This window comes from Trematomus bernacchii, unplaced genomic scaffold, assembly GCF_902827165.1.
Source record: "Trematomus bernacchii unplaced genomic scaffold, fTreBer1.1, whole genome shotgun sequence".
Lineage (NCBI taxonomy): Eukaryota > Metazoa > Chordata > Actinopteri > Perciformes > Nototheniidae > Trematomus > Trematomus bernacchii.
Genome location: NW_022987646.1, coordinates 1,457,485 through 1,485,000, shown reverse-complemented (window position 1 = coordinate 1,485,000; position 27,516 = coordinate 1,457,485). Strand labels below are relative to the sequence as shown.

Here is a 27,516-nt window from a genome sequence, read left to right as displayed (position 1 = left end):
GTTTAGGAGAAGTAACACTGAAACTCAGTGATAAGTATAGAGCTCTGCCAGTTTAAAAATGATTTAAAGAATCTAAATTCAGAACAAACGTTTGCAACCCACCCGTCTCCATGATAACTCATTGACAAGCAATTTAATACACTGACTAATAATAACAGTACAAATCCTCAAGTTACCCTATGTAAGTTCATTATGTTAACACATTGCTGATTGGACCTTAATGAGTTGTACATGATGCTATGTTGACAACAATAAATGATAGACACATGGCTATATGATTCTACATTTTCAATTTAATCAAAACGAATATAAGTACAAGTATACTTACATACACTTTAACCATCTTAATTGTGAAATATAAAAGACCAAATTAGGCAAATTATGATCTATACATGTTAAAAACTTATTTGTATGGGCTTGAGATAAAAAATAATTGATTTGAAGCCTTCTTTAAAATAATAAAATCAGATGCCTGGTCCCCTTCAGTCTTTGTTTAAAGTGTGTTAATTAATGAACAGAAGGGCAAGACAAAAGGACAAGCTACATTTTGTATTGGAGATTCTCTGGATATTTTTACCTATTCAAATATTTACATTTTTTATATTGTTTAAGCAAATAAAGTGTGTTTTTATACAATTTAGTTCAGTGCAGAACATTTGAGTCGCAATTACACTCTTCATGCACCAGGGGAGCGCAAGTGAGCACGGTCTTAGCCACTCCCACAATCCCTCCCCCTGCATCCTGGCCCTCCCACATCCTGCCCCCGTCCCCCCTCCTCCCCGCCCCACCCTGCCATCTGGTTCTTTTCACACAATGACACACAAACACAGCGCACATGCACATACACACACACACACAGTCAGGAATTTTTTTTTTCTCCTCATTTCCTTTCACAGAGAAAAACAGGATGAAGGGGCTCTTTCAAAACCCGAGGTTACCGTGGAAACCCCCTTATTCTTCTTCTGTCAAACCTGCTTACATTGTAACAAACACACACACACACTGCTATAGAGAGTGACAGAATTTGGACATTTAAAGTTTAAAGGGACCGAAGCTACAGCTGTCCTTCTGTCTGCCTAGTTTTGGCCTTCTGTTGAGTTCAGACAAAGAACTTTATGCCCCCCTCCCCTTTATTTTTGTCTTTGTCTCATTCCCCTTTTAATGCTCATACTTTCTTATAGCATTCTTAAAGTAAAACTTATAAAACCAAACACACGCTCTTATTAAGTTTCCTTGAAATGTGGTTGGTCTTTGTTGACGTCAAAAGTTGGCAAAAGATTTGTTTGTGCATATGTGGTTCTTTCAATTGGGCAACCTCAGCAGCTTTTTCCAAAGAACTGCTCACCCCAAAAATATTGATGTTGAAACTGTAACCCTCTCCTCTGTTCCAGTGTAGACAATCTCCAGCCATGGAATGCTGAAGGGAAAAAAGTTAGTTTGAAGTTATATAAAGTTAATGTTTTGCTTTTCTCCGATCTCGCCACCAGAGGGCCCGTGAAAAACACATGTGGCACCAGATATACAATAGGGCACATCATCTGAAAGCTTTTAGTGGGTTAAAAATAAACTAAAGCACTCCACAAGCAGGGAGTGGTGATGTGAAGATGAAAAGACCACATGAAAAGACAGAAGAGATTGAAAAGAGAAGAGGCTTTGCTCTCTGGGAGAGGACTGAAACGATTCTTTAAAGTGAGGCTGCAGTTCAGAGTGGTCAGGGATGAAAGTGTGCTTTCTTCTTTTCTTTGTCTCTTTTTGTGTTCCTTACTTGCTTTTTATTCATTTCTTTTCATCTTTCCTTTTTTTTTTATTTCCTTTCTCCAAGCATGGCTTCCTATCACCTACTCCTCCACAAATTTCTTCCTTTTAAGGAGTTAGGGAATGAGAGAGACAGGGAATAGGAGGGCGGGGGTGGGGGGTGAAGGACACACTCAGGTCTGCTGACTGATAAACAGACTCCTCTTTGTGCAGAGACAGAACGCGCGGCGCGCACCACACACACACACACACACACACACACACACACACACACACACACACACACACACACACACACTCAGTTATATATTGACAGAGACCCCTGCATGACTTGGTTCCTCATGATTCTGAGAACCCCTGCTATCCCTCCTCTCCCCTTCCATTTTATTTCTTTCTTTCCACTTAATTAAGAACAGAAGTTACAAATGGAAAAATGTAGTTATCCATTCATGACGCACACATGCTGCTCTCCGTGCACAGCAACACACAATAACACAGACCTAACACCCCCCCTCGTCTCTCAGTGCCGAGCAGCTGTTGGGGAGAGGAGGGGGTTCCAGGAAAGTGTGTGTGTGTGTGTGTGTGTGTGTGTGTGTGTGTGTGTGTGTGTGTGTGTGTGTGTGGTGTGTGTGTGTGTGTGGTGTGTGTGTGTGTGTGTGTGTGTGTGTGTGTGTGTGTGTGTGTGTGTGTGTGTTGTGTGGTGTGGTGTGTGTGTGTGTGTGGTGTGTTGTGTGTGTGTTGTGTGTGTGTGTGTGTGTGTGTGTTGTGTGTGTGTGTGTGTGTGTGTGTGTGTGTGTGTGTGTGTGTGTGTGTGTGTGTGGGTGTGTGTGTGTGTGTGTGTGTGGTTTCCACAAAACGACCATTATTTGTGAGACAGTATAACAAAAAGGCAGCTGGTACGATAAAACATGTGGATGTTAAGATGTTGGCACTCTACTAGTGTGCGTATGTGTGTATGTCTAGCCACACATGTGTTCTCCCTCTGTCATTTCCTCTCCTCCTCCACAATGACTAAGTGTAACATGGTGTGGTGCCTCATAGCCACCACTAGGGGTGCCATCAGCTCATAAATGAAATAAACTATCCATGTGGAAACCACAGAGCAGCCATTTTACAATCTGCACACCAGACCCCATTTTATGAATCAGCCATGATGACAACATAGCTGTGCCTGATTCCATTGGCTATAGAGCAGCTGGGACTGTAGCTATGATACACGTGCACGCACACACACACACACACACTCTGACAGGCACACTCTGACCTAGTGACATGATGCCATCACTAGGTCAGTAGTCTTGTCCCTGATTAACTGGATTGCATGTCTTTGAGATTATATCCCCTCAAGATTAGACCTCCCCTTGTGCATGCCCATATTTAAATGTGTACGTGTATGTACCCATATTCAAGAGGGGTATTTTTCAATATCTGTCTATGTTAAAAGAGTACGGTTAAGGCCTCAATATGACAAGAGCCATGAGATTTAATTGAATTTGATTCAATTATTTTTTTCATTCCCTTATTTTCTAGGGGCCAGAATCCTGTTGAAATGTGTTATTTTAATTTATCTCTCTCAGGTCTCTTTTTCTGGCCCTCTCCTAAGATGTTTATTTGTAGATGCTTGTCACTTCCTTTGAGTCTCTTCCTAACTTCTCAGCTGTGACTTGCTGTGTTTATGTGTTTGTGTGAAGATATTTATGTTGTTTCCTCTCAGATATCCTGATGGATTTTCCTACCCTGTGTGTGTGTAATGGTTCACTTCCTGCTGTGGTTTCCTGCTCTCGCATGGGACTATGGCCGGAGTGTTTGCCACACAAAAGTATTATTTATTCATGGCAGTGATTCACACAGCTGATATCACCCAAATGATATGCAGCAGTAGAAGTACACAGTTCAAACAGATTAGATGCCCCCAGGTTTGAGTCAATCTGTACAAGACACAAGTGATGGTCCATTCTGAGAGAGGAGTTTAATAGAGCTGAAGCTGACACTGAGGGAAACAATGGGACTTATTGAGGCCACAGACCCCTGACTGGCCGAATGACTGTTCTGTGTGTAAGTGTGTGTTATAACTGGAGAGATGAGCAGCTCATTAAGAGGCCTGGACTTGTTACCAGGCTGATTGGCCTCTCACACAGAGACAAAGCACTGTTTGACTGGACATATGGAAGGATGCACACACAGATGGGTGAATGAGTTGCTATGCTGCAGCAGATATCTCTGTGTCTGTGGGGAGAATGATTTCAGTGTTGCTGTTTGAATGAGACTATTTTTCAATTATCTGACAAACTGCCGTTGAATGCAACCAGATTGTGGGAAAAGATGGTGGAATGACTGCATGGAAGTAAATAAATAAGGCCACTTATGCAGTACAGAGAGGTCGGGGTTCCATAAACCTAAATTACAATGGATAATGAATATATTTAACTCTAGTAATTAGGCAGCCCCCGTAAGTAGGTCTGTCTTCACAACATCTAGTCATTATTTTGCAGTAGTTCTAGTAGTTTCAGTCCAGATAACCTTGTTTGCTGTAGTTTATTTTCTGTTCTGATGTCATTACATGAGGTCACATACGGGCAGTGGAAACAGGTGGGCTGCTCGGCGCACAGGGGCTGATTTAGATTGATATTGTTTGTCTGTGTTTCAGACAAAGAGACGCAGCATACTCATACTGTACATCCTGTATCAGCGCTCTTGCTGGCTGTTTTCCAGACAGTGATCCTTGTTTCCTGTTACTGTTGGGTCTAAACAAAGATAAGTCACGGACAAGGCCATATAGAGAATGAGATATACTGTAAGAAGGTGGGGGTTACACATCCTTCAGGGTTTATCAAACTAGTAGCTTTACAGAATGTACTCAGGGATTAATCAATGAGGCCAAATATTTGTATGATAATGGATAAACAGGAATAGTTACAGCTAAGGGCCCTAAGCACTAACAATTATTTTACGAATGTTATTATGATTTAAAAAATACATATTCAACAAATACAATGTTTCATTATTAATATTATTTGTAGGAAGTTATCTCAGTCAAGAACAGGAAATGTTCTACAAGTTGATAAGGCATTTCCTTTTATAATAGAAATAGAAGAAGCTCTTTACATTTGAGAATCTACCACAACTGTTACATAACTAAGTGGTTGATTAATGTATAAATTGAGCCTTATTTAGTCGACTAATGATTCCTTCACTAATCATGACATACAGTATTTGAACTGATAGAATCAGTATGAGTGGTTAGATAATATTGGCAAAAACCAAGTGAACAAATGTGACATCCAGTAATCTGCTGACGTTAGGTCTGTACAGTGGGCTGTCATGTGGTCAAACCCGTGTTGCTTGTTCATCTTTCACCCCTCGTTCTCATCACCCCCCGCACGCTGACACATCCTTACAGTCACAATCCTAACCTTGTCAGAACCAGTTAATGTGAAGTGTTTCTGTCAAGTGTGTGCACGTGTATCAGAATGTAGTGTACATGCATGTGTGTGAGCACAAACTTTTTATGCCTTACAGCCGACAAACGTCTCACCGTATTAATCAGACACACACACACACACAAACACACACACACACCAGGATGTCTTACCCCCAGCCCTTTCATAGCAGCTCATCATACCCAAGGCCATTGATACAATAATCCTAACACCTCCATGACACCATACAGTTGGGAGGGAATTTAAAAAAGTGAAGGCCATGCCAACTCTGTCAGTTTTTGTAGCCGTCACATAGACCCTCTATCCATAATCCACTTTTCTTTCCATTACAGAACCCACTGTACTTCTTTTCAAAACATGTTCTATATCCAGCTGTAATAGTCATCTGACATTTAGAAAGTTACCAAGATGCAAGTTCTAACAAAGTCTCCCCTTTCTTCTATCTCTTTCTGAATATTACCACCCCCCCCTCCCCATTATCTCTATCCATCTCTCCAGCCAAAAAGGAGCAGGATGGCGGGGGATGAGAAGAAAACGACGCAGAAGAAGAAGGTGAAGGAGCTGAAGATTCTTGACTCCAAGACCTCGCAGAACCTTTGTAAGTCTCCAACGGTTTCAAAGTCTGATACCACAGCACCAATGGCGTGGCTCTGTAAATTCATTCAGTGAACACCTTAATTAAAATGTCATCAATAACATTTGTTTAATTAAATTGTGTTTTATTTAATAACTGCTTTTAATTGTGTTTGTTTAAACAGCCATTTTCCTGGGTTCGTTCCGTCTTCCTTATGCGGAAATGAAAAACGCCATCTTTGAGGTTAATGAGAAGGTCATCACAGAGTCCATGCTTCAGGTACAGAGCTCAGATCTGCATCTAAAACTATAATACAAGTACAATCAGCTCATAATAGAGCCTACATCAAACCTCTGCCTTGTTTAATTTAATTTAATTTGATATTTCTTAACCAGGAAGTTGAACTACATTATCTATTTTACAACTGAGACCTGGCAGCGTAACATAGGCATCATACATAGTTGCATATGAACACACGATCCCTACAATTCTTCACACATTGATCCTTAAGGATACTGCTCAATAGCTAATTGTCCTTCAGTGTCCATGCCCAGACACAGTTTGTAGAAAGTGGTCAATAAAGTTGCTTTTCTGTAAACCAATGTCCCTCAAGGAGTAGTTTGAGACACTGAAGTGTCTCTAGATCCTTTCATGTATATGTTGCCTTTTATTGTCCCCTAGAACCTGATCAAACTGCTGCCAGAAGCAGAGCAGCTGAAGGTCCTGGGAGAAATGAAGGATGAATACGACGACCTGGCTGAGTCCGAGCAGTTTGGAGTAGTGGTGAGAAAACATGCACACAAATAAAATATCACATAATTTAGTTTTTTGTAAGCATGTCCCAGCTGACTAGGGCCTGACTGACCACAACCATTGCAGGGAAATCAGTGTAATGAGGCATAGACAAAGTTGAAATACTGATATAGAGTCACACAGTCGTCAATAATTTAGACACAGAATACGTCATGCTGCTAAACACAGACTTCTTTGTTCAACTGTGGTAGATGCGAGTAATGGATGAAATCCCCTTCAGTCACACACAGCTACACACAGCTACACACACAAGCGCATAATCTATGTTGGGTAAAAACACATCAGGAGTCCCTCTTTTCTCTCTTCAGATGTCCGGCATAAAGCGGCTGATGCCACGGCTTCAGGCCATCCTGTTCAGGCTGCAGTTCGAGGAGCAGATGAACAACATCAAGCCAGATGTGGTGTCTGTGACAGCGGCCTGCGAGGAGCTGAGTAAGAGCCAGTCCTTCACCAAGCTGCTGGAGATCATCCTCCTCGTAGGGAACTACATGAATGCTGGCTCCCGCAATGGGAAGGCATTTGGCTTCTCCATATCATACCTGTGCAAGGTAAAAGGAGGTTTAGACATAGTACACACACACACACAACACACAAACTCACACACACCAAATGTATTGAGTGGACTGGAAGTCTTACTTTTTCTTGTATTTCTGAAGACCAACTAGAAATGCTAGTAAATTACATAAAACTGGGTCTCTACGCGTTAAGCCATCACTTAACTGGGCCCTTACCTGCAGTGTTAACACAATGACAGTATGAAGTGGAATCAATTCATCATTCATGTTTTTTGGTTTCACTATTTTCATCATTACATTATTGTGTGCCCTCCACAAAAGCAGAAACTTTTTCTGTGTCATATTATTCCATTTCATGCAGGTGAGTAACATAAACCACATGTACATAGTCAATAACAAACAAAGGTCTCCCCCCTTTGTATTTCAATATAAGCTATATGTATGTAGTATTGGAGATAGAGTTATATATGTACACATAACACTATAACTCCTTTATCAGTACAGTGATGCTACACCAACTTAGTGGACCAACAGTGATGTCTACACTGTATGTATATAATGTGTTTTTAACTTCTATAATGTAAATATAGGCAAAAGAACCATGCTGGATGTTTGGAAACCCCTTATCTGACTCTGAAAAACACTGACAGTTGTGCAGACATGAAATACTTTTGATTAATTGTTATTTCACGGTGCCATTTTTAAATCAACCATTCTCCCAATCAGCTTCGTGACACCAAAAACAGCTGATCTGAAGCAGACACTGCCTCCATTTCCTGGCTGACGTGTGCCAGGAGCAGTACCCTGAGATCATGGGCTTTGCAGACGAGCTCGTCCATGTGGAAAAGGCCAGCGAGGTACATGGGTCATTTAACTGATCTCTATCCATCACTACATAGCATCATCCATGAAAACCCCTGAATACGCATTACAATCATTTTTATGAGTACACTGTGCTCTCATTGTCATAGTCATTTGAAAAACCAACAGTCCATGATGAGCATTGTATGTACGTGCTCTGTGTCAATAATGTTTCCCTGCAGTTTCGGCAGAGTCACTTCAGAAGAACCTTGAGCTAATGGGCCGTCAGATCAAGACACTGGAAAAAGATCTGGAAACCTTCCCTCCTCCACAAAATGACAAGGACCTGTTTGTGGAGAAGATGGCAATATCCTCTTTATTTAAATGACATATTTCATAGTAATCATCATAATCATCAGTAATTACATAAAACAGTCTGTTTATAAAAGCATTAAAGCAATAGATCCTGTCATTATAAATGATTTTCATGGCTTGTTAGCATACAGAGATATATTGTGTAGTTCCTTAACATCGTGTTTCCACATTTTTGTGAGTTCTGCCCATGAGCAGCATGAGAAGCTGGATCTGCTGCACAAGAATATGGAGAAGCAATACACTGACCTGGGACAGTACTTTGTCTTTGACCCGAGAAAAATCTCAGTGGAGGAATTCTTTGGAGACCTCAACACCTTTAAAAACATGTTCCAGGTGTGTTTTTCTGTGTGAATGATCTAACTCAAGCTTGATCTGCAGGTGTGGTTCTCAATCAAATCTAGCTCTTGCACATAGAGTTCAAGGACATACACACAAGTGGAGTCAACAAAAAAAAATAGATGAGAGAGGAAAGATGAAAGACTGAATGTCAAATCAATAAGAGAAAAAAGGCTGTGTGTTTGTATTGACAATAATGAAGAATAAGAGCGACAGTTTACACATCAACTGTAAATGTGCCGTTTGAAAGGGCTCCCGCAGGAGGTGACCTGTTTTACCAGTTAATATGGATAACTGCCATTCCCTGAGTTTGAAGTTATGTTTATACACAGACATCAATCAGAGCCATCATTCACCTGTCTTTTTGAGTTTTTGTTCTAAAAATCACTTTTATACTTTTCACACTTATCCTCACCAGACACCAAACTCCAAACTCAATGTAAGCACAGACACTGTCTTTATACCTTTTCTGTGTGTTTCCCCACCAGCAAGCAGTAAAGGAGAATCAGAAGAGGAAGGAGGCTGAAGAGAAGATCAAGAGGGCCCAAACTGGCCAGGGAAAAGGCAGAGAAGGAGAAGGAGGAGAAACTCAAGAAGAACCAGCATCTCGACATCAACACAGGTCACACTTGCTTTATCTTTTCTGTTTCCCTGAGTGTTTGTGTCTGAGAAACAGGGAGTGCTTCTCTTTCTCTCAGTTTGCATTTCCCTCAGACTCCAGTTGGGGGCAGTCAGAGTCCACACTTCTGTGGAATATGTGTGTGCGTGTCTTTGTGTGTGTGTCTTTGTGTGTGTGTGTGTGAATGCAGAACCCATCAGTATTATAGACCGTAGTTAATCTAATATTGATGACCTGTGTTTAGAAGTAAAACAGTTACAACAGGCTCCTCAGATACAAGGAGGATGCATATAAGGATCCGTCCGACCTCTGTTCACTCCTCTGGTGAACCGGGGATTTGCTCGCATAAAAGAGAACTGAAAGAACGCCTAAATCTCTTTATCGCAGGAAAACACATTTTCACTCTTCTATGAGATGCTCTTATCCTTAAATAAAGGCCAGCAGCATATTGTCCCATGTAACACACACACACTCTCTCACTTTCTCATCCCCGTTATACACACAGTTAACACTCAAATCCTGCCTTGCAGACACACATTAATACACAGGCACTTTTTCCCCTTCTCTCAGACTGACCTAGTTTCAGAACATTCCTCCTCTCTCTGACTCCAGTCCTGTTCCCCTGGGACTTCACAGTCAAAATTAGCTCCAGCCTAAGTTCACTTAGTTTATAAGTGTTTGTATTTGTGTTACAAATTATGCCTTTTTTTTTTATGAGTGTTTCTGTTTTGCTTTGCTTATGTGTTAGAGAACCCTTGTTTCGGCCAAAGAGTTCTCTGCATCTTTTTAGTGAACCTCTTTTACAAAAAGTAGTCCTGGCCTTCCTCCTAGTTCTCCATGTTCCAGCTGGCTTCTCCTCTCCTCTCCTCTCTATTTTGCTTTTGTTCCATTGCTCCTTCTTTTTTCCCCCTTTCCCTCCCCCCGTGCCCATTTAAAGGGCTCTTAAAGAAACAGCAAGCACAGAGGCCCCACTCTGAATATTTGTTCTCAGTGTTTAAAGTACATAGCTGACATGTTGTGGTAGAAAGTGAAGTAGTCAAATTTCATTTTCAGCTTCTAGAGGCATGCACGAATGGAACATTATACTGCTTCAAACATGTGTGTGTTGTTCATGAGCATTAGTGAGATCATTTACATACAGGTGGCATATTGGTTGCCCCCTGTAGCCCGGAGTCATTCAATACCCCCCCTATTCAAATTCAACCACGAGCAATGTTGGCATACACACACCTGGCCTTTGTCTTGTATTTGCTTATAACCATCACCACTGGATGGCTTTTACACAAAGGTTGTTTAACAGCAGCTTTACTTTCTCACACCAACACCGTCCTTGTTCCCTTTTTATTTTGGATTCCCCACTCACATACCCTCACTATCTGCTAAATTCTTTGAATGTTCCTCTCTCTCACTTTCTGTCTCTTTGTACACTATCCCAGTCGTTGGGTAAACCCTAGAAGGTCAGTGTGTGTTTGCACTTTGTGGCCTTGTCATTCCTATGTGAGGCAGACAGGCAGACGCTCACTCAGTGGGACTCTTTCTGCTCATCATCTAGGCATGTGATGATAGTTATTGTGAATAACAGAAACCTCTGAGATTCTTTCTAGATTATAACTCATTTAATCTTCTGATCACCATATCATTTACTGCGTTTCCTTGGCTTTATTTGGCCCTCATAAAACATAGACGTTGAGGCTCCAAGGAACCAGACTGACACACCCAAAATCCCACACTCACTCTCTGTGCTCTCTGTCAGACCTTTTCTCTAATTTGATCGGATAAATACTGCATGCTGCTATAATGAAAAATCTATTACTGGCTGTCATCCTTGGAAAAATGCCAGACTACTTGGCAACTGGCTTTTCCTGGTTTCTACAGCTAGGTGTCAGTGCTGTCTGTAAAAGGTTGAGGCTTTTATGCACGTGATAAAGGGTGTGTGCATGTGTGGTTACACTCCCCCACAGATGCTGGTATGGGAACTGCCACAAGGAGTGCTCGTGCTCCACACAGAGAGTGAGTAAAGGGCGTAGTGTGGGGGAGGGAAGGTAGTAGAACAGCAGATGCTCTCCTGAGGATTAGACTGTGTTGTAAAGAGGGGGGGAGAGGAGGAGAGGAGAAAAGCACATGAAGAGAGAGAGAGGATGAGATAGGATAAGCCTGAGTAGCCTGTCTCACTCCAGGCCACTGTGAAAGAGAGACACCATCATGGCACATTAGGAATATAGAAATTCTTCCCCCCATGAACACTGTCTTTTAATCAAGAATTGTTTCCCTTTTCTCTGCTTTTCTTTCTGCCGTAGTTGCTACTCAAATATTGCATTTATAATCTTCAAATGTTATTGTGTGAACGTCCTTTAGGGGTGCTACTGCTCCACACAACATGTTGTCCTCACACAAGAGATTTAAAGAGACATCTTTAAGAGCTCATGATCTAACCCAATTACACAAATGAATCCATCTTATGTTCTTATTTGCTGCAGCTCATGTAATACCTGGCTGTATCCTGCACGAGAGGAGTGTGTGTGGAGTGTGTGTGCATGCTTACTACTCCCAATCCATGCATTTGTTGCACTGAGTCTTCCAACACAGTTTCAGAGGCCATTTCAATGTTAATGGTGTATTGATTCTGCATGATAACACCATTAACTGGATATCTGTCCCTCATGTATTATCTAAAGGTGGTTTAATGCATCAAGTGTTATTCTCCCCATTATGAGCCCTTTACTATCCTCTAACAAACCAAACATTGTTAAGCTTTTAAAAAAAAAAAAGCTATATGGCTTCATGAAACACTGTTGCCCGAGGCCAAACTCACACAAAAACACTAAAGAGCTCCATGTATATGCTATACAGTGCACTGGCCTAGGACATTCTAATTTTAGTCAGGAGTTCACTCTGGCTTCAATAAGACTTCTTTATTCACAGCCAGGTCATTGTTTGGGCCCTCAATTGCCTCCAGTGCATCTTCACAAATAGGTTTGTGTGTTTGTGTGCTACCACCAGTATTTTAAGCTAACCATGTGATTAGTTTGAGTGGAAATGTGCCAGATGTGCTTTCCCGGAAGGAGAAAAAACATGGCCTACATCCCTCTGATCTATGTGTGCAGTTGCAGAGCATGGAAAGGGCGGGGTGTGTGTTTGCAGTTGCAGAGCATGGACAGGAAGGGGTGTATGTGAGCTGTGGAAGTCCTGTGGAGTGTGTGTGAGAGAGACTTTCTCTGACGTGACAGGCGAGAGAGACCACAGACCATCTGCTTCATGGCTTACTGCAGGATTACATATTGTGTGTGTGTGTGTTTGCGCAGAGCTATGTGTTTTTTTGTGTGTTTGGGGGTTGGGGAGGGTGACAACATAAACCTTAACCCCCAACCTCACTGCCCCCTTCTCCAGACCCCTCTGTCTCTTTTCAGGTTCAAATAGAAATAATTAAAACCATCTGCCTGAGTGCTGAGCTGTGCCTCTGAATCCTGCCCACAAAACAATAATGACAACACTCATACACTTATAGACAAAGCTGCATTGTCATGAAGTACCCCCTGATTCCTGATTTAAGATCACCAGACCATGTGGATGTAAACAAACAAACAAGACCACGTGTACAAACTGTGACTGTACTCCCACACAAATACAAGGTTACTTTCTCGTCAGCATATTTTAACCATCAGCAAAACTCATTCATTCTGTAATATTGAAATGTTTATGAGGAGGTTTGGTCTCAGTGGGTGTGTCTTTCTAATAATGTTGTATGTGTGTGTTTTAGAGGTTACCTCCCTGGATGTGGAGTGTGTAGCCCCTAGCAGAGACAGTAGCTGAACTAGGTCACTGCCTATCTGGGTTAATTTAGCTAATTTGCCAACATGGCTGGTAAATAACCTCCCTGCCCACGTGTGTGTGTGTGTCTGTGTGTGTGGGTGGGTGTGTCTGTGAGAACCAGTGATAGGTAGAGGGTTTAGAAAAACCACCAATCACTCCCCTGATGTTGAGAGAAAATGTTTTGTAAATGTCAGGGTTGAATTGATTTATAATAACATGGTTGTGATATCAAAGTGGCGTGTGTGAGACAAAAATACAATTTAAATGTGACTCTCGTCTACATGTTGATTTAATCCAGTGTTTCTTGATGCATTGCTGATGTTTTCATTCTATGTTTACAGACGGGGATGAAACTGGTATCATGGATGGTCTGCTGGAGGCGCTGCAGTCGGGCGCTGCCTTCAGGAGAAAGAGAGGACCACGGCAAGCAGGTACACAAGCAGAGCAGTACATCTTTGAAAAACATGCAGATGCCAAGTCTTACTTGTTTGAAAGATTTGTGTTTCCTTTCACACACAGTTGTGGTATGCATACTATACTGACACATGTGGAGCATATGAGAGTCATTTGTTCCATCTCCCTGTAACTCTGTCTCTATGTTTCTGTCAACACACAACAACATATTTGTTTGTGTCCCCCATGTCTCTGTTCCATCTGTTGCATGGCTCAGAGACAGAGGGGGGGGTGGCTGTATTTCTTGGCCAGGGTTACAAGGGGGAAAAGCCAATTCACCATGAGCTGGCACAACAACAAAAGAAGAGGGAGGGTGTGGGCAGCAGGGTACTTAAGAGAGGGGCAACTGGTGGGGGTCTGGTTGTGGAATAGGAAAATATAAGAGGAATATGAATGTGGTTAGGGATAATAAACCAGAGTGTGGGTAGAGAGTTCAAGGAAGTGGGATCAGTGAATAGGCAATAGGCAAAACATGTATTTAGTCCCCCTCCACTCCAACATGTGCTTTGCTTATTGCTCTCTTGGAATGTTGACCCTCTCTGTGCAGAATGATGTATGTGTCAGGAATCTGGAGTGTTTTCCAATTCCTCTGCTGGAAAGGGAACGTTTCTGCGCTCACCTTGAATCAGAATGTAACTTGTATATATTGTAGCATTAGTTTAGATCCATTGATGGTCCAATATGCAATTTCCCAATGTGTGATATGAAAAATGGATCGAAAAAGTACTACACATTTTTCACATGATTTCATAGCCCAGATAACTCTTACTGGTACATACAATATATATCATAACATCTATTGAATCCCATTAAATCAACTCCAAATCTTTTCTTCCATTGTATCTTGGAACAAAAAAAAAGTTGGATGGCTGTTTTTGTCATTACTAGGCCTGCCAGAAGATCATGTTCTATGTTTGAGGACTAGTCCTAAACACAACCCCATCCTGTATCGATTTTCATTCAGGCCGTGTTGTTCAGTCTGTAAAGCTTGCAGAGACAGGCCAGTAATCTGGTTTGCTACTTATTCTGCTTTGTGTCCTACTGACAAATCCAGTTGTATTCACTTACTGGAGACTACTGTGTCCTTATTTTGCCTTATGCTTCTTAAATGTTCCATGTACCACATTTTGTAGAAAATGGGTTTGGGTAAGACCGTGCAAATAAAAATGAGGCAGTACGAGCTGTTAGGATAGTAACTCTGTAACATGACACCATGTGTTAGGAAACTCGTGTGTAACCATGTGAGTGGGAAAGTGTCCAGTGCCCATTAACTGAGAGAGAGAGAGAGAGAGGGAGCGCAAGAGAGAGCTAGTGTGTGTGTTTGTTCACATGCACTGATGTGTGGGTTGAGTATTCACACATAAAAGAGGCCGGGGAAGAGTGTGTGCAACCCAATACCTTCCTCAATAGAAGCCAGATGTGAAGCGGGCTCCAGAGCAGAGGAGCTCAGAGCCAGAGGGTAGACTGAACTTTTTCTTTCTTTTTTTTAATCTTTTTCTCTGTCTCTGTCTTTCATTTGAGTTTTTCTTTGAAATGCCTTTGGATGACATTTTTATGAAATGAAGCTTAGTGTTGTAACTGGTAGTCCAGTAAGTCACACAGGGAAAATTGCCACGTTCAGAAAATGTTCTTTAATCACAAACAGCTCGGGCTCATCTCCACCAAACTGTCGGAGACAACAGTGAAAGGAGGAAAAGGAGGGAGAATGGCAGCCGGAAATAGAGGCACTGTATGAAAGAAAAAGGGGGCCCATTTAGGGTTAAGTCAGTCACCCATAATGCTGTTTGGCCACCTCACAATCCTAACAGGAAATACCTTGACATGTGTGTTCGAGAGAGGGAGAGAAATGGAGAGCCTTCCTCCCTCTACACACTTGTCTGTGGTTGGAAACATTTGGAAAATATAAGTGGCTGTATGAATCACATATCTGCTCAGTGCCTCCTCCCCGTCTCTTCTTTTTCCTCGGTCTTGTCATTTTTGTTTTATTCAGCCAAAGTTCAGGGTTTTCATGGCTGATGAGGAGGGTGTGAAGCCTCGCTGTGGTTCTTAGAAAATCTCAGCTCTGTTTACATTTTTCCTTGCTTCTTTCCAGTTACTAATTTGGCTTCCAAGACACAAAGTCCTTCACTGACAGAGTTTGACACATAGTTTGTATTTCACTGGTTGGTTGGAGTCAGAGGCCTTGAGTCAGTTGACCTAAAGTAAGAGGAGGCACATCCTGACTCTGGATTTACTCAAATCTGGCAACAGTGGGGGCCACAGACTAAAAAAGTGATTACTTTTTCCAAATTCTCCAAGTCAAAAGTGTGACACAATGGTAGAAAAGGTTGCTCCTGGGTCTGTTTCTAAATATAAACATTTGGAGTTGTAAGATCTCATAAAAGTGGCATCATTTTAGTGTGATGTTTTCTCATCTCCCCCTCCCTCACTGAGCATGTGATATCATTTGTCACTAGGCCTGAGGCCGGTTGAACCAGTTGCTCATCTAATCTCAGTCTAATTACTTTCCATGCAGTCAAAATACAATTGATTTAAACTCTTGTTTTCATTGGTATCACTGATCAGATGTCACGTAATGAGTCTGCAAACACAAAACAAAGGTTCATTCACTTGTATGATCTATGAAAAAGCAAAGCAGGGAAGGAGGGGGTCAGGAGTCAGTTTTTTGTCAACCTATAAAAATAACTCAAGTAGCAACGACATATTCTTCTTAGTTTCATACATTTTGAATAATGCATAAACTCATTGCCAGGAGGTTTTACTTCATGACCGAGTGCCAAGAGTTATCACTTAGACTTTCTGGCCTAAGTTTGATCTGGTAGAAGTGTATTTCCACATTAAGGTGCTGCTCCATATCCTCCTAATCCTTTGTTTAAAAAAAACAAACACAAAAGTGATATAGAGTTTATGCATAGAACTACTGCAGCATGTTACATCTAATCTGATATCGCTCTATAGAGCTGGATGCTCAGACGCGTCATCAGATGGCATTTCACATTACTGTCAGACTAGGGCTGCACGATATTGGAAAAAACTGACATTGCGATATTTTCTTCCCCTGCGATATATATTGCGATATGAAAAAATACAGGAATTGAAGAAAAGACAGTTTTTTTTGTCCGCAATCCATCTTTTCTTGAACTTTAATGCTATACAATTGGTTTTTTTTTAACAATATGTAACCGGATAAAGGATTTTAGTCACGGACTTCTGGATCTTAAAGGGGACCTATCATGCAAAATGCACTTTTGTACGTCTTTATATACATGAATATGTGTCCCCGGTGTTCCAGGGAACTCACCAAGTGTCAGAAAACACAACCCTCTCTATTTTCCTCCATACCCAAATCTCTAAAAAAAGGGGCTGCAACGGATCTGATAAAAACTGATCCAGATTTGAACACTGTCCTGACGTCAGGACGGTGGCGCTACGGGTATTGGGCCAACTCCACCAATCAGGAGGAGACAGCCACGGCCATTGCCGTTCGATAAGCGTTGTAGTACATATGCCATGGCCTGTAAGTGGCGCTGTAGTCCTGCCACAAAAGCAGCGAAGAAGACTTCCCGGCCCATAGTTACCATGGTTACCCTTCTGTTTATTCTCCGCTGTGGCTTTTTTTCTCCCTCCCCGAGGCAAGCGTTTGCTCCCGCTGCAATGCAATCCCTCCCCGTCGAGGCAAGCACTGTAATTCTCTCCGGTTAGTCCACCAGCAAGGTTCAAGGTTCTTTATTGTCAATCTGACATAGCTACAGAGTAATTATGCAGTTGAAAATCTTATGTCACAGGCTTCTCCAACAATGCAACATAATAACATAACATAATAACAATAAGAGCAAGAGCAATACAAAAATAATAATAGTTATAAAAATGAAATAAAGTTATGATGTGGAATAGTGCAGTATGAGTCTATATACAAGTTATTGGAATGATATATATATATTAGGTATTAGATACATATTACTGAGTAGCAGTTGAATGTTTGAAGTTGTTTCAACAGTTCAATTTTTTAACAGTCTCACTGCCCGCGGGAAGAAACTGTCTCCGAATCTTCTTGTCCTTGCCAGGATGCTGCGGTAACGTCTGCCAGACGGCAACAGAAAGAACAGTTTGTGGCTGGGGTGATGGGGGTCTTTGATAATCCGTAGTGATTTTCTTCCTGAGCCGCTGGGAGTAAAGGTCCTCCATGGATGGCAGCTCCGTCCTGGTGATGTGCTGTGCAGTTTTTCACCACCCTCTGTAAAGCCTTACGATCGAGGTCGGTGCAGCTTGCCGTACCAGGCCGTCATGCTGCCAGTGAGGATACTCTCTATCGTGCACCTGTAGAAGTTGCAGAGTATCCTGGAATCCATTTTGACCCTCCTCAACCTGCGGAGGAAGAAGAGCCGCTGTCGAGCTTTCTTAGTGATGGTGGTGGTGTGAAGAGACCATGTCAGGTCCTCAGTGATGTGGACCCCAAGGAACCTGAAGCTTTTGACTCTCTCCCACCGTAGTCCCATTGATGGCGATGGGGGCGTGTCCCTCTCCCTGCTGCTTCCTGTAGTCCACAATCAGCTCCTTTGTTTTGCTGATGTTGAGATGGAGGTTGTTCTCCTGGCCCCAAAGATGTCAGGTTTTCGACCTCCTCTCTGTACGCCGTCTCGTCATCGTCTGTGATCTGGCCGATGACGGTCGTGTCATCAGCAAACTTCACGATGGTGTTGGAGCTGTGTGTGGCCACGCAGTCGTGGGTGAACAGGGAGTAGAGGAGAGGGCTGAGCACGCAGCCTTGAGGGGCAACCGGTGTTGAGAATCAGGGTGGAGGATGTGATATTTCCCACCCGCACTGCCTGGGGTCTGCCCGTCAGGAAGTTCAGGATCCAGTCGCAGAGGGCGCTGTTGAGTCCGAGGTCTCTGAGCTTGATGGCCAGCTTGGAGGGCACAATGGTGTTGAATGCTGAACTGTAGTCAATGAACAGCATTCTCACATATGTGTTCCTCTTCTTTCGGGTCCAGGTGTGAGAGGGCAGTGTGGAGGGTGAGGGCTATGGCGTCGTCTGTGGACCTGTTTGCTCTGCAAAACTGCAGGGGGGTCCAGAGATTCAGGGAGGGAGGAGGTGATGAATAATTTGACTAACCGCTCAAAGCACTTCATTATGATGGAGGTGAGTGCTACTGGGCGGTAGTCGTTGGGGCAGGTGATGATTGTCTTTTTGGGGGACAGGAATGATGGTGGAGTGTTTAAGACATGTGGGGACTACAGACTGCAGCAGGGACCTGTTAAAGATGTCTGTGAACACCTCTGCCAGCTGAACTGCACACACCCTGAGAACACGGCCAGGGATGCCATCAGGTCCAGGAGCCTTGTGTGGGTTAACCCTTTTAAAGGATTTACACACATCTGCCCTATTTAAAAAACAAAAGGGCAGTGTAGCTCCTGGTCCCTCTGTACCTCCACAGCCTGGCTGCTCTCAAAGCGTGCAAAAAAAACTGTTTAGCTCATCTGGGAGAGATGCGCACGCAGACACTCCCGCAGCACCCCCCGCTGCTCCTTTGTAGTCAGTCATTGTCCTTAGTCCCGCCCACATATTCCTAGTGTTACAGCCTTTGAAGTCAGATTCCACCTTCTCTTTGTACTGTCTCTTTGCATTTTTTATTGCTCTCCGGAGATCATACCTAGACTTCCTGTACTCCTCCAAATCTCCCGCTGTGTGCGCGAGAGTGCGCGCTTTCAGTTTGCCGCGCACCTCACCGTTTACCCAGGGCTTTTGATTTGGGAATGTCCGTACAGAAACCTTCGGTACCACGTCATCGATGCATTTCCCAATGTAGCAGATGACAGTGTCCGTGTGTGTGTTGATGTTATTGTCCTCAAACACACTCCAATCCGTTATGCAAAGCAATCCTGCAGTGCTGAATCTGACTCCCTCGCTCCATCGTTGTACTGTCCTTGTTATCGGTCTGTCCCTTTTAAGTTTCTGCTTGTAAGCAGGCAACAACAGTAGTGAGATATGGTCTGATTTGCCGAAGGGAGGGCGAGGGAGAGCCTTATATCCATTCCGGCAAGGGGAATAAACATGGTCCAGTATGTTTCCCCCCGCGCGTCGGGAAGTTGATGTGTTGGTAATATTTTGGCAAAACCTTCTTCATGTTGGCGTTGTTGAAATCTCCGGCCACAACGAACGCCGCATCTGGCCGTGAAGTCTCGGTTTTATCAATAAACCCAAACAGCTGATCGAGTGCCGTGTTGTTGTCGGCGAGTGGCTGCGGCGGGATATACACTGCTGTTATCACAACAGATGTGAATTCCCTCGGCAGATGGAAGGCCCGACATGAGATCATGAGGTGCTCTAGCTGTGCGGAACAGTCCGTTGAAATAATCTTCACATCTGAGCACCAGTTGTTGTTAGTCATTACACACACAACCGCCTCCCTTACTTTTCCCCGAGTTTGCAGTCCGGTCCTGACGAAAAATAGAGAATCCGTCAGGGGACAATAGCGGAGTCCGGGATAGCGGGGTTGAGCCAAGTCTCAGTGAGAATTAACACGTTACAGTTCTTAATGTCCCGTTGAAAAGCAATCCGGCTTCTGAGTTCATCTAGCTTATTTTCAATGGATTGAACATTAGCCAGAAGAATACTCGGAAGAGGGGGCCGATTCTCACGTTTTCTCAGTTTGACCAGCAACCCGGCCCGGCATCCCCGCTTTGTCTTCTTCTTGCGTCTCTCAGGTAGAACAGCAACAGGTAGCCATGGTGAATCTCCATTGTCTGTCGGAGGGTTAATATTGTCCACGAAGTTTCGCAATTGGAAAAGTTCCTCTCTGCTATATTGTATGGCAGAGTAGGTGCGGTCGGCTAGCATGTTGCGAACCATGTTAAAAGTAAAACGGCAAAAGTAAAAGAAATATGTACAAAATACGAAAATGGGCAAAGTTGGAGAGGAGCACGAAGACGATGCGGCCATCTTCACCGGCGCATCCACAATTAAGATGACAAACACCCACGTCTCCGCCTCTTCCAAGGAACGAGGGGACCGTGCGGCAGAGTTTCAGTTTCAGTTTGTTTCACCGGTCAAGATGTCCGTTAAAGTTTAAATCTTCCGGACAAAATTAGAAAAGTGCCGGTCAAAGGTCTTCTTTGTTATTTATTGAGCTTTAAAACAAATGAATAACGACTCTATATAATAAAACACGGAGGACGGAGATCTCTTTTTCTCCCCCTCTTCTGACAGCCCAGCAGCTGATCAGAGCACGTCTCCCCTCTCCTGCAGGGGGGCGTGGTCAGCAGAATCACACCCGTAGACAGCAAACAGCACATAGAGCGAAATGAGGCATGGCTAAAATGCATGATCTGTTTGGTATTTTGAAAACAGAAACGTATAAATATACCATATATAGGTATGGCCCTACAATATATCATTTAAATATAGCATGATAGGTCCACTTTAAGTTATCAGGGCAACAAGCTGAGTTAGCTCGGTTATCCTGCTGTGATCTGATCAAGAATGATTGTGATTGGTGGTTTGCATGTCACTCACTCAAGTACCCCTGACATGAGAGCCACGCGAGTTTTCCTTTTGTAGCAAGCAGGAAAAGAATTGTAACATGACGTGTTTGAGTTCATTTGCCTACTTAATATCGCATGCGCATTATTATCGTCACGACACGATATATCGTGTCGTCAGACCCAACCTTATGTAATGTCTTTCAGCTTTTCAATTGGTCCGTGTGGAGGAAACGATCAAACATGTTTGATAACAATCAGCTCGGCCCAGATGAGGTCAGGAGCAAAGGAGGGCAATTAAATAAAGACACAACTATCCCCTCACAGCAGACAACTCATTACGTAGAAACAGTGTAAATATACATAATGCAATTCAAAATAGAAATATTAAACAAACAGGTAAAATAAACTTAAATTAAAAATGTTGTAATAGTGTGCCTATTATGCACATTTCTGTTTAACATTCTTTGGTGTAATATATATTTTAAAGTTGAATGTGTATATGTGAAAAACTTACTAAAGAAACTGTCATTTTAAACAAAGGAAGTCAAAATATACAGTATACTCTGTCATCCCCATACATAGGAGCTGTTTCCAACTGATCACATTAGTGATTACAGTTTTGTAATCTAAGAACATATGTTGAGAATAATTGTAAAATGTTGTCCACAGTATCGCCCAAATAATGGTAGCTAAACTATTTGTACATTGGCATCCTGTTGCAAAGTCAGGCCGATAAATAACACCAGGACAGTTTCAAAACTATAACTTTTATAAGACCACCTTATTTACAGTAGAATAAAGATGACACTCTAAAAAAGTGTTACAGTTGTAATAACTTACTTAAATATATTATAGATGTATTATGCAGTTTAAAAATAAATGTTTAGGATGCTATGACTGGGTATCTTTAAAATATACGGATCATTTCATGTCTTCCATGTGCTGATATAAAACTACACGTGTATTATTTAATTGTTTTAGTGTCTTGTAAGGGTCTTCATCACAAAAAGTGTGACGTCCCCTCCCCTCTTTCTCTCCTCTTCACCGCTGTTACGACCGCACACGTCACCAACTTTGTGTTAAAGGACTACTGAGGGGCTATTGAGTGTGTGTCATGCTTATTGTGTCACTGCATTGTGATTTAGAGGAAACCCACGAGGCTGTGGAGGCCATATACCCCCTGACGTGTGTGTGTGTGTGTGTGTGTGTGTGTGTGTGTGTGTGTGTGTGTGTGTGTGTGTGTGTGTGTGTGTGTGTGTGTGTGTGTGTGTGTGTGTGTGTGTGTGTGGTGTGTGTGTGTGTGTGTGTGTGTGTGTGTGTGTGTGTGTGTGTGTGTGTGTGTGTGTGTGTGTGTGTGTGTGTGTGTGTTGTGTGTGTGTGTGTGTGTGTGTGTGTGTGTGTGTGTGTGTGTGTGTGTGTGTGTGTGTGTGTGTGTGTGTGTGTGTGTGTGTGTTATCCTCAGCTGTCTGCCCACCCCCACTTTAAACACATGCAGACAAAACGCACACACCAGATGCTTGAATGCCGATACAAAGACACGCATAGATGTTTGCATACCAATACATGTGGCTAAACAGAAGTTGCAGCGTTCCAGAGGACAGTCTTGGATAGTTTTTCAAACAGTATCACACTGGCTCCCTACCTCAGTTTGTTAGTTCTAGTCCATCTATTCCTTTTACAGAATTGTCAGCTTTGTGACATTAGGCTAATTTGTGTGTGTATGTGTTTAAAGCAATTTAAGGGCACTTGTGTGTAGAGGAATGACGTGTCTAAACATTCACTATGGTCCCATCTGCTGGGTCACGACCCCTGCCAGAATAACCAATGGCAGTAGTAACTAGTTGACAAAGCACCAATCCCAACAGAGACATGGAGATAAAAGGGACGGTAACAATAGAGGCACACGCTGGCTCTGCAGACGGTCTGCTCCTACAAAGAGACCCCCATAGAGATCTGTGCTCTCACAGATGTTCACACAAACACACATTAAGACCCACACAGACAGACACAGGAGGAGATCATTCAGACCAATAGGAGAGCACTCGTCAATCAAGTCATTACTGCAGCAGTGGTGATATCACGTGCATACTAAACACCCATGGGACAATACATGCCAGTGAGAGTCTCATACAGTATGCACCAGTTGAGCCTATTTGGTGACATGAAAGGAATACTTCCACATCAATACTAACACGGAGACACAAGCAAACCGTGGGGCTAGATGACGTCACTCTCTCCCACAATCCTCTAGTGCAGCAGTGTGTTACGCAGTGTGTCCTGACGAGGGCGACATGAGCCCCTGCTAGGCTGGGACTGTGATGAAGGTTCAGCCTTCATCTGCAACTTCACCATCATGCCATGCTGTCATGTGACCGGGGCTTTACTGCTTCTGTACTGACAAAAAGCTAAGACAATAAAGATGGCTGCTCTGAAATTGGCATCTCACCAGGCAGTTTATGTTCATTGAGTTGCAGGGTGGGGACTGTCTTTGATCCGAGAGGCAGTGGGTTATTATCTTAAAAAAGCAACTGAGCTAGTTCCTATTAGCTTCTCTTCTCAACGTGATCTTTCCCTCATCAGGCAGCCATTATTAAGTCTCCTGAAGAGTAATGTGATACAGATGATTTGTACACTTGACTCTCTTTGACTCACTGATGGTCCCTCAAAGTGCAAACACACTCATTCAATCTCACATTACCGGTAAACAGACTCACAACAGTCTTTGTTGAGTCCCGACGTCTCATTTCCTACTGCTGCTCACACCAGGCTTCCTGCCAAGTGCATGGATCATTAAGTCAACATCAGAGCTAGTCTTTGGATACACATGCTGTGTATTTCCTGTGTTTGTAATGCCACGTGTTAAAGGGGTACTCAAGCGATTTTTGTACTGAAATGTGACAATGTAAAAAGCATTGCGAGAAGAAAACATTGTCAAAGTTGTAGTACCAGAGGACGAAATATCCTGACTTTTAGTCCCTATTTTAAGTAAAGGTCAATGGATCCTACGTTGCATCATGGGTTTTCTTAGGGTTTAAACAGCTCCTTTTAAAGCCACATAAGACATTTAACAACTGTTTTCAATCTGATTTTACACACGAGATCTCTAAAAGCTGCAAGAAAAAAAGGTCCTCTACAACCGTACATCAGATCAACTTCAGACATGGCGGGTGTATTGCTGAGGTCCCATGAAAGAGAAATGCTTCTCAAGAAATACAGTACAGTAGGCCAAGCAACTCGCTGAGCAGACACTGCAGTAGTTCCATTTAATCTCCAGTAGGTGGGCACGTTGCTACTGGAACAACAAACTGTGATCTACCCCAAAGTTATAGTCTAAGGAGAAGTCTGGAGAGATTCTATATTTATCTGATGCACTATTAACACCTAACCCATACAAAAGTGCCTAGATCTTTAGAATAGTATTTTGGAATTGTTTTAATGAAAGTTTATATTCCTGGTTGCCTGTTTAGCAGATTGAGGAATGTAGTAGAAATGGATAAAATAAGACCTGAGGCGCACAGACTAGCTGGGGAACTTTTGAGATGACTCACAGGTTTAAAATTGTGGTCTTTACATTGGATTTGTTGACAATAACAAAACTACTTACCCTTTATCTTTCAATGTGTTAGCTATGTAATGTGACTTGTGACTTGTTATGCTCATTGAAAACAGTCTGTCAGATTATGTATTTGCTTCTGAGAGTCATGTTTTTAAAGTATATTTAAATACAGAGAACATTTGCAAATACATTCCCTCTTGATAATCTGCAGGTTTTCCAATGCTGCCTCTGATCCCGGCTCTTCCTCTTCTGTCTTCTCCCTCAAGAGGGAGTGGAGGAGGATGAGAGAGGAAGGAGCTGCGTTGAAAGACGGGTTGAATTTTTTTTAGGACAAGCTCAGCACACTACACACACACATAAGATAACACCCACACTGACTCACACTCGTTCTCTCGGTTTTTGGGTCATTTGCATAATTCCTCATTAGTACATGTATGAGTGAGGGAGAGAAGTTTGGAAAGGGCCAAAAATAGATATTTCAGATATCTGTGAGAGTTCACTGAGAGAGAAAGTTTTCCCATGTATTGGTGTTTGTGAGAGATGAGGAGCGATGTGTGTGCCTCTCCAAGGAAAGTGTGTGTTAAGTGATACTTTGACACCCCAGCTGTCAGTGTTGATCAGTCCAGCTGAGGCTCACACAAAGAAGTCAACTGTGAACATGAATCACCAAATCCTGCTTCTCCTCTTTCTCCCCAGACTCAATTGTGTCTTTGTCACAGCTAGTTCTGGAGACCTGTTCGGTAACTTCTGTTTTTGTGTGATATTTCCTTTGCTCGATATGAACCATGTGTCAAATATTGGTTTGTTGTTTGTGTGAACATGGTTCATTTGCATGTGTATTGCTGTTGGTTTGCATCATGACGTTGTTTGATTGATCTGTTGTTCTCAGTAACAACAGGAACACATTGCATCACTCTGTGTGTTTGTGATAACAAATGTGTTCTTTACTTTTGTTAACCTTTTATTCATAACATACACCAGGCGTCACTTAACAGCATACACAATCTCCCACTGACCTATATCATTCAAAATGGCCGCTGCTGCACAGCTCTCCTCCCACTCAGGAGAATGACAAGTGGTATAGGATAGGGAGGAAGAGAGAAATAAAGCAAGGCTGTTGGTGTGTGTGCATGTACATATATGTGTATATGTGTGTGTGTGTGTGTGTGTGTGTGTGTGTGTGTGGGAGGAGGAAATAACAGAGTAAGCAGGTAGAAGAATAAAAACGACGGCATCCTCGGGGCACAATCTGTCACACTCGCTCTGTTTCTCTGCGTCCCCCTGCATCTCTTATCTTTCCTCACTAAATCCACTTTTTGTATGTGATCTATTTCACCACTTCCTTCTCTCATTCTTCAGAGGAGCTCATTCCTCCTCTTAGTCAATCTCTCCATCCACGTTCGTCTCATTTTCATTGATCCCTGCCTCCGTAATCTTCCCACAGCATGAATCATCCTGCTCTTCATGGCATCTTACCCTTGTTTTTGCTTTTACACACTCACCCTTCCTCCATCCCACCAGTCCCACTTCCTCTTCCGCTCAATGTCTCTTATGCCTCGCGTTTTTTTCCCCCTTTTCCTAATTTTTCCCACTTTGTCTAATTTTTCCCACTTTGTCAAGATCAAGTTGAGTTTAATCTGACAACACACAGCGAGTTGCTCCAGATGTCACATTAATCCAGATGTCACATTAATCCACACGTACAGCCACACCATTAAGCCATTTGTGTGTTTGTGTGTCATGGTAATGCATGTATGTGTATGTTGTAATGAAAGGGAGCATCCATTCAGAACAAAAGCCTATGGTCAGTGAAATATGTTGAGTACGTGTCTGCCGTTGTGATGTTGTTTGACTAACTGACATATTTCTTGCACACACATCAGATATGTTAGTTTATGGCATGCGCTGACATACTCGAATGGACTTGTTATGCTATAAACATGACTTACATTATTATGATCTCTCAATTATTTTATGTCCCTAACTCTGTTTCCTTTTGTTCCTTAGCCAACCACCGACGAGCTGGTCATGCAGTGACCAGCATCCTGGCCAAAGAGCTGATGCAGGAAGACACGCCTCCATCCAGCCAAGTGACCGCAAAGAAGAAAAAGTCAGAGGAGAAGGAAGAGCCCAAACTAGAAGGAGCAGAGTCATTAGAGGAGTTACTGGAGACGACTCTCTCTCGGTCCAATTAGGCCCCCACCACAGAAAGATTTTACTAAGTCATTCTTATCCAAATGCAGATGTATTTCCTAGCCATTCCAGGGGCCAATATAAATCTGAGAAAAAAGCCCTGTGTTTTCTCCATGTCTAAACAGGCCCCTCTTTAAGGGTAGCATTGACTGTGTCTTCTGGGAGGACAGGGAGTGGCAGAGGATGAGTGCGGGGCTCTCACCTCAGCCACGACCCCCTGGATGTCCCTCATCAACCTTTGGATCTTTGCCATTGTCATAAACATGTTATTGCTTTCTTCAGCATGTGCACATATCTGTTCATGTATTTGTGTCTGTTTCACTTGATTCACCTGTTATTCATCAAAGGGCATCTTAGGCCATTCCAAAGACTTACTCATAAGGGATCCTTCCATTTTTTGTGGTTATTTTCTGCAACCCACATGTAGACTTGGATTGTCTGGAATTTGGCATCCTGCAGCGTTTCCTGTGGACGTTCCAGGCCAAGACCACTTTGCGCTTTTTCACATATTTTTTTAAACCTATGAAACATATTACTTTGTATTTGTCTCATATACTGTATGTTACTGTTTGTTAATGTTAATCAATTTGCTGTGTTATTGAAAAAAAAGTGCCAACCAATAGACATCCAGTCTTGTCATTTCACTCCCAGGTATCGTCCAATCACAGAGTGGACTCAAAGAGCAGTCATCACCTGGGTGGATCTCTGTGTTGTTGTAATGAGGGAGAAGGGATTGTGTTCACTAGTTAGCACGCTTTAGTTAGATTTCACATAAAATATATTAATTTACACA

The 27,516-nt window shown here is 42.7% G+C and overlaps 1 protein-coding gene across 1 annotated transcript in view; it reads left to right on the top strand.

The window, feature by feature from the left end:
* LOC117485399 (protein diaphanous homolog 1) overlaps positions 1–26,734 on the top strand; it is a 96,189-nt gene extending 69,455 nt beyond the window's left edge. Inside the window, 13 exon segments of the mRNA XM_034133920.1 lie at positions 5,694–5,713; positions 5,715–5,793; positions 5,954–6,048; positions 6,451–6,552; positions 6,891–7,130; positions 7,824–7,835; positions 7,837–7,863; positions 7,865–7,954; positions 8,141–8,265; positions 8,442–8,606; positions 9,098–9,231; positions 13,380–13,469; positions 26,538–26,734. Coding sequence (XP_033989811.1) covers positions 5,694–5,713; positions 5,715–5,793; positions 5,954–6,048; positions 6,451–6,552; positions 6,891–7,130; positions 7,824–7,835; positions 7,837–7,863; positions 7,865–7,954; positions 8,141–8,176 — 701 coding nt within the window. The 3' untranslated portion in view covers positions 8,177–8,265; positions 8,442–8,606; positions 9,098–9,231; positions 13,380–13,469; positions 26,538–26,734.
* Positions 26,735–27,516: the final 782 nt, after the last annotated feature.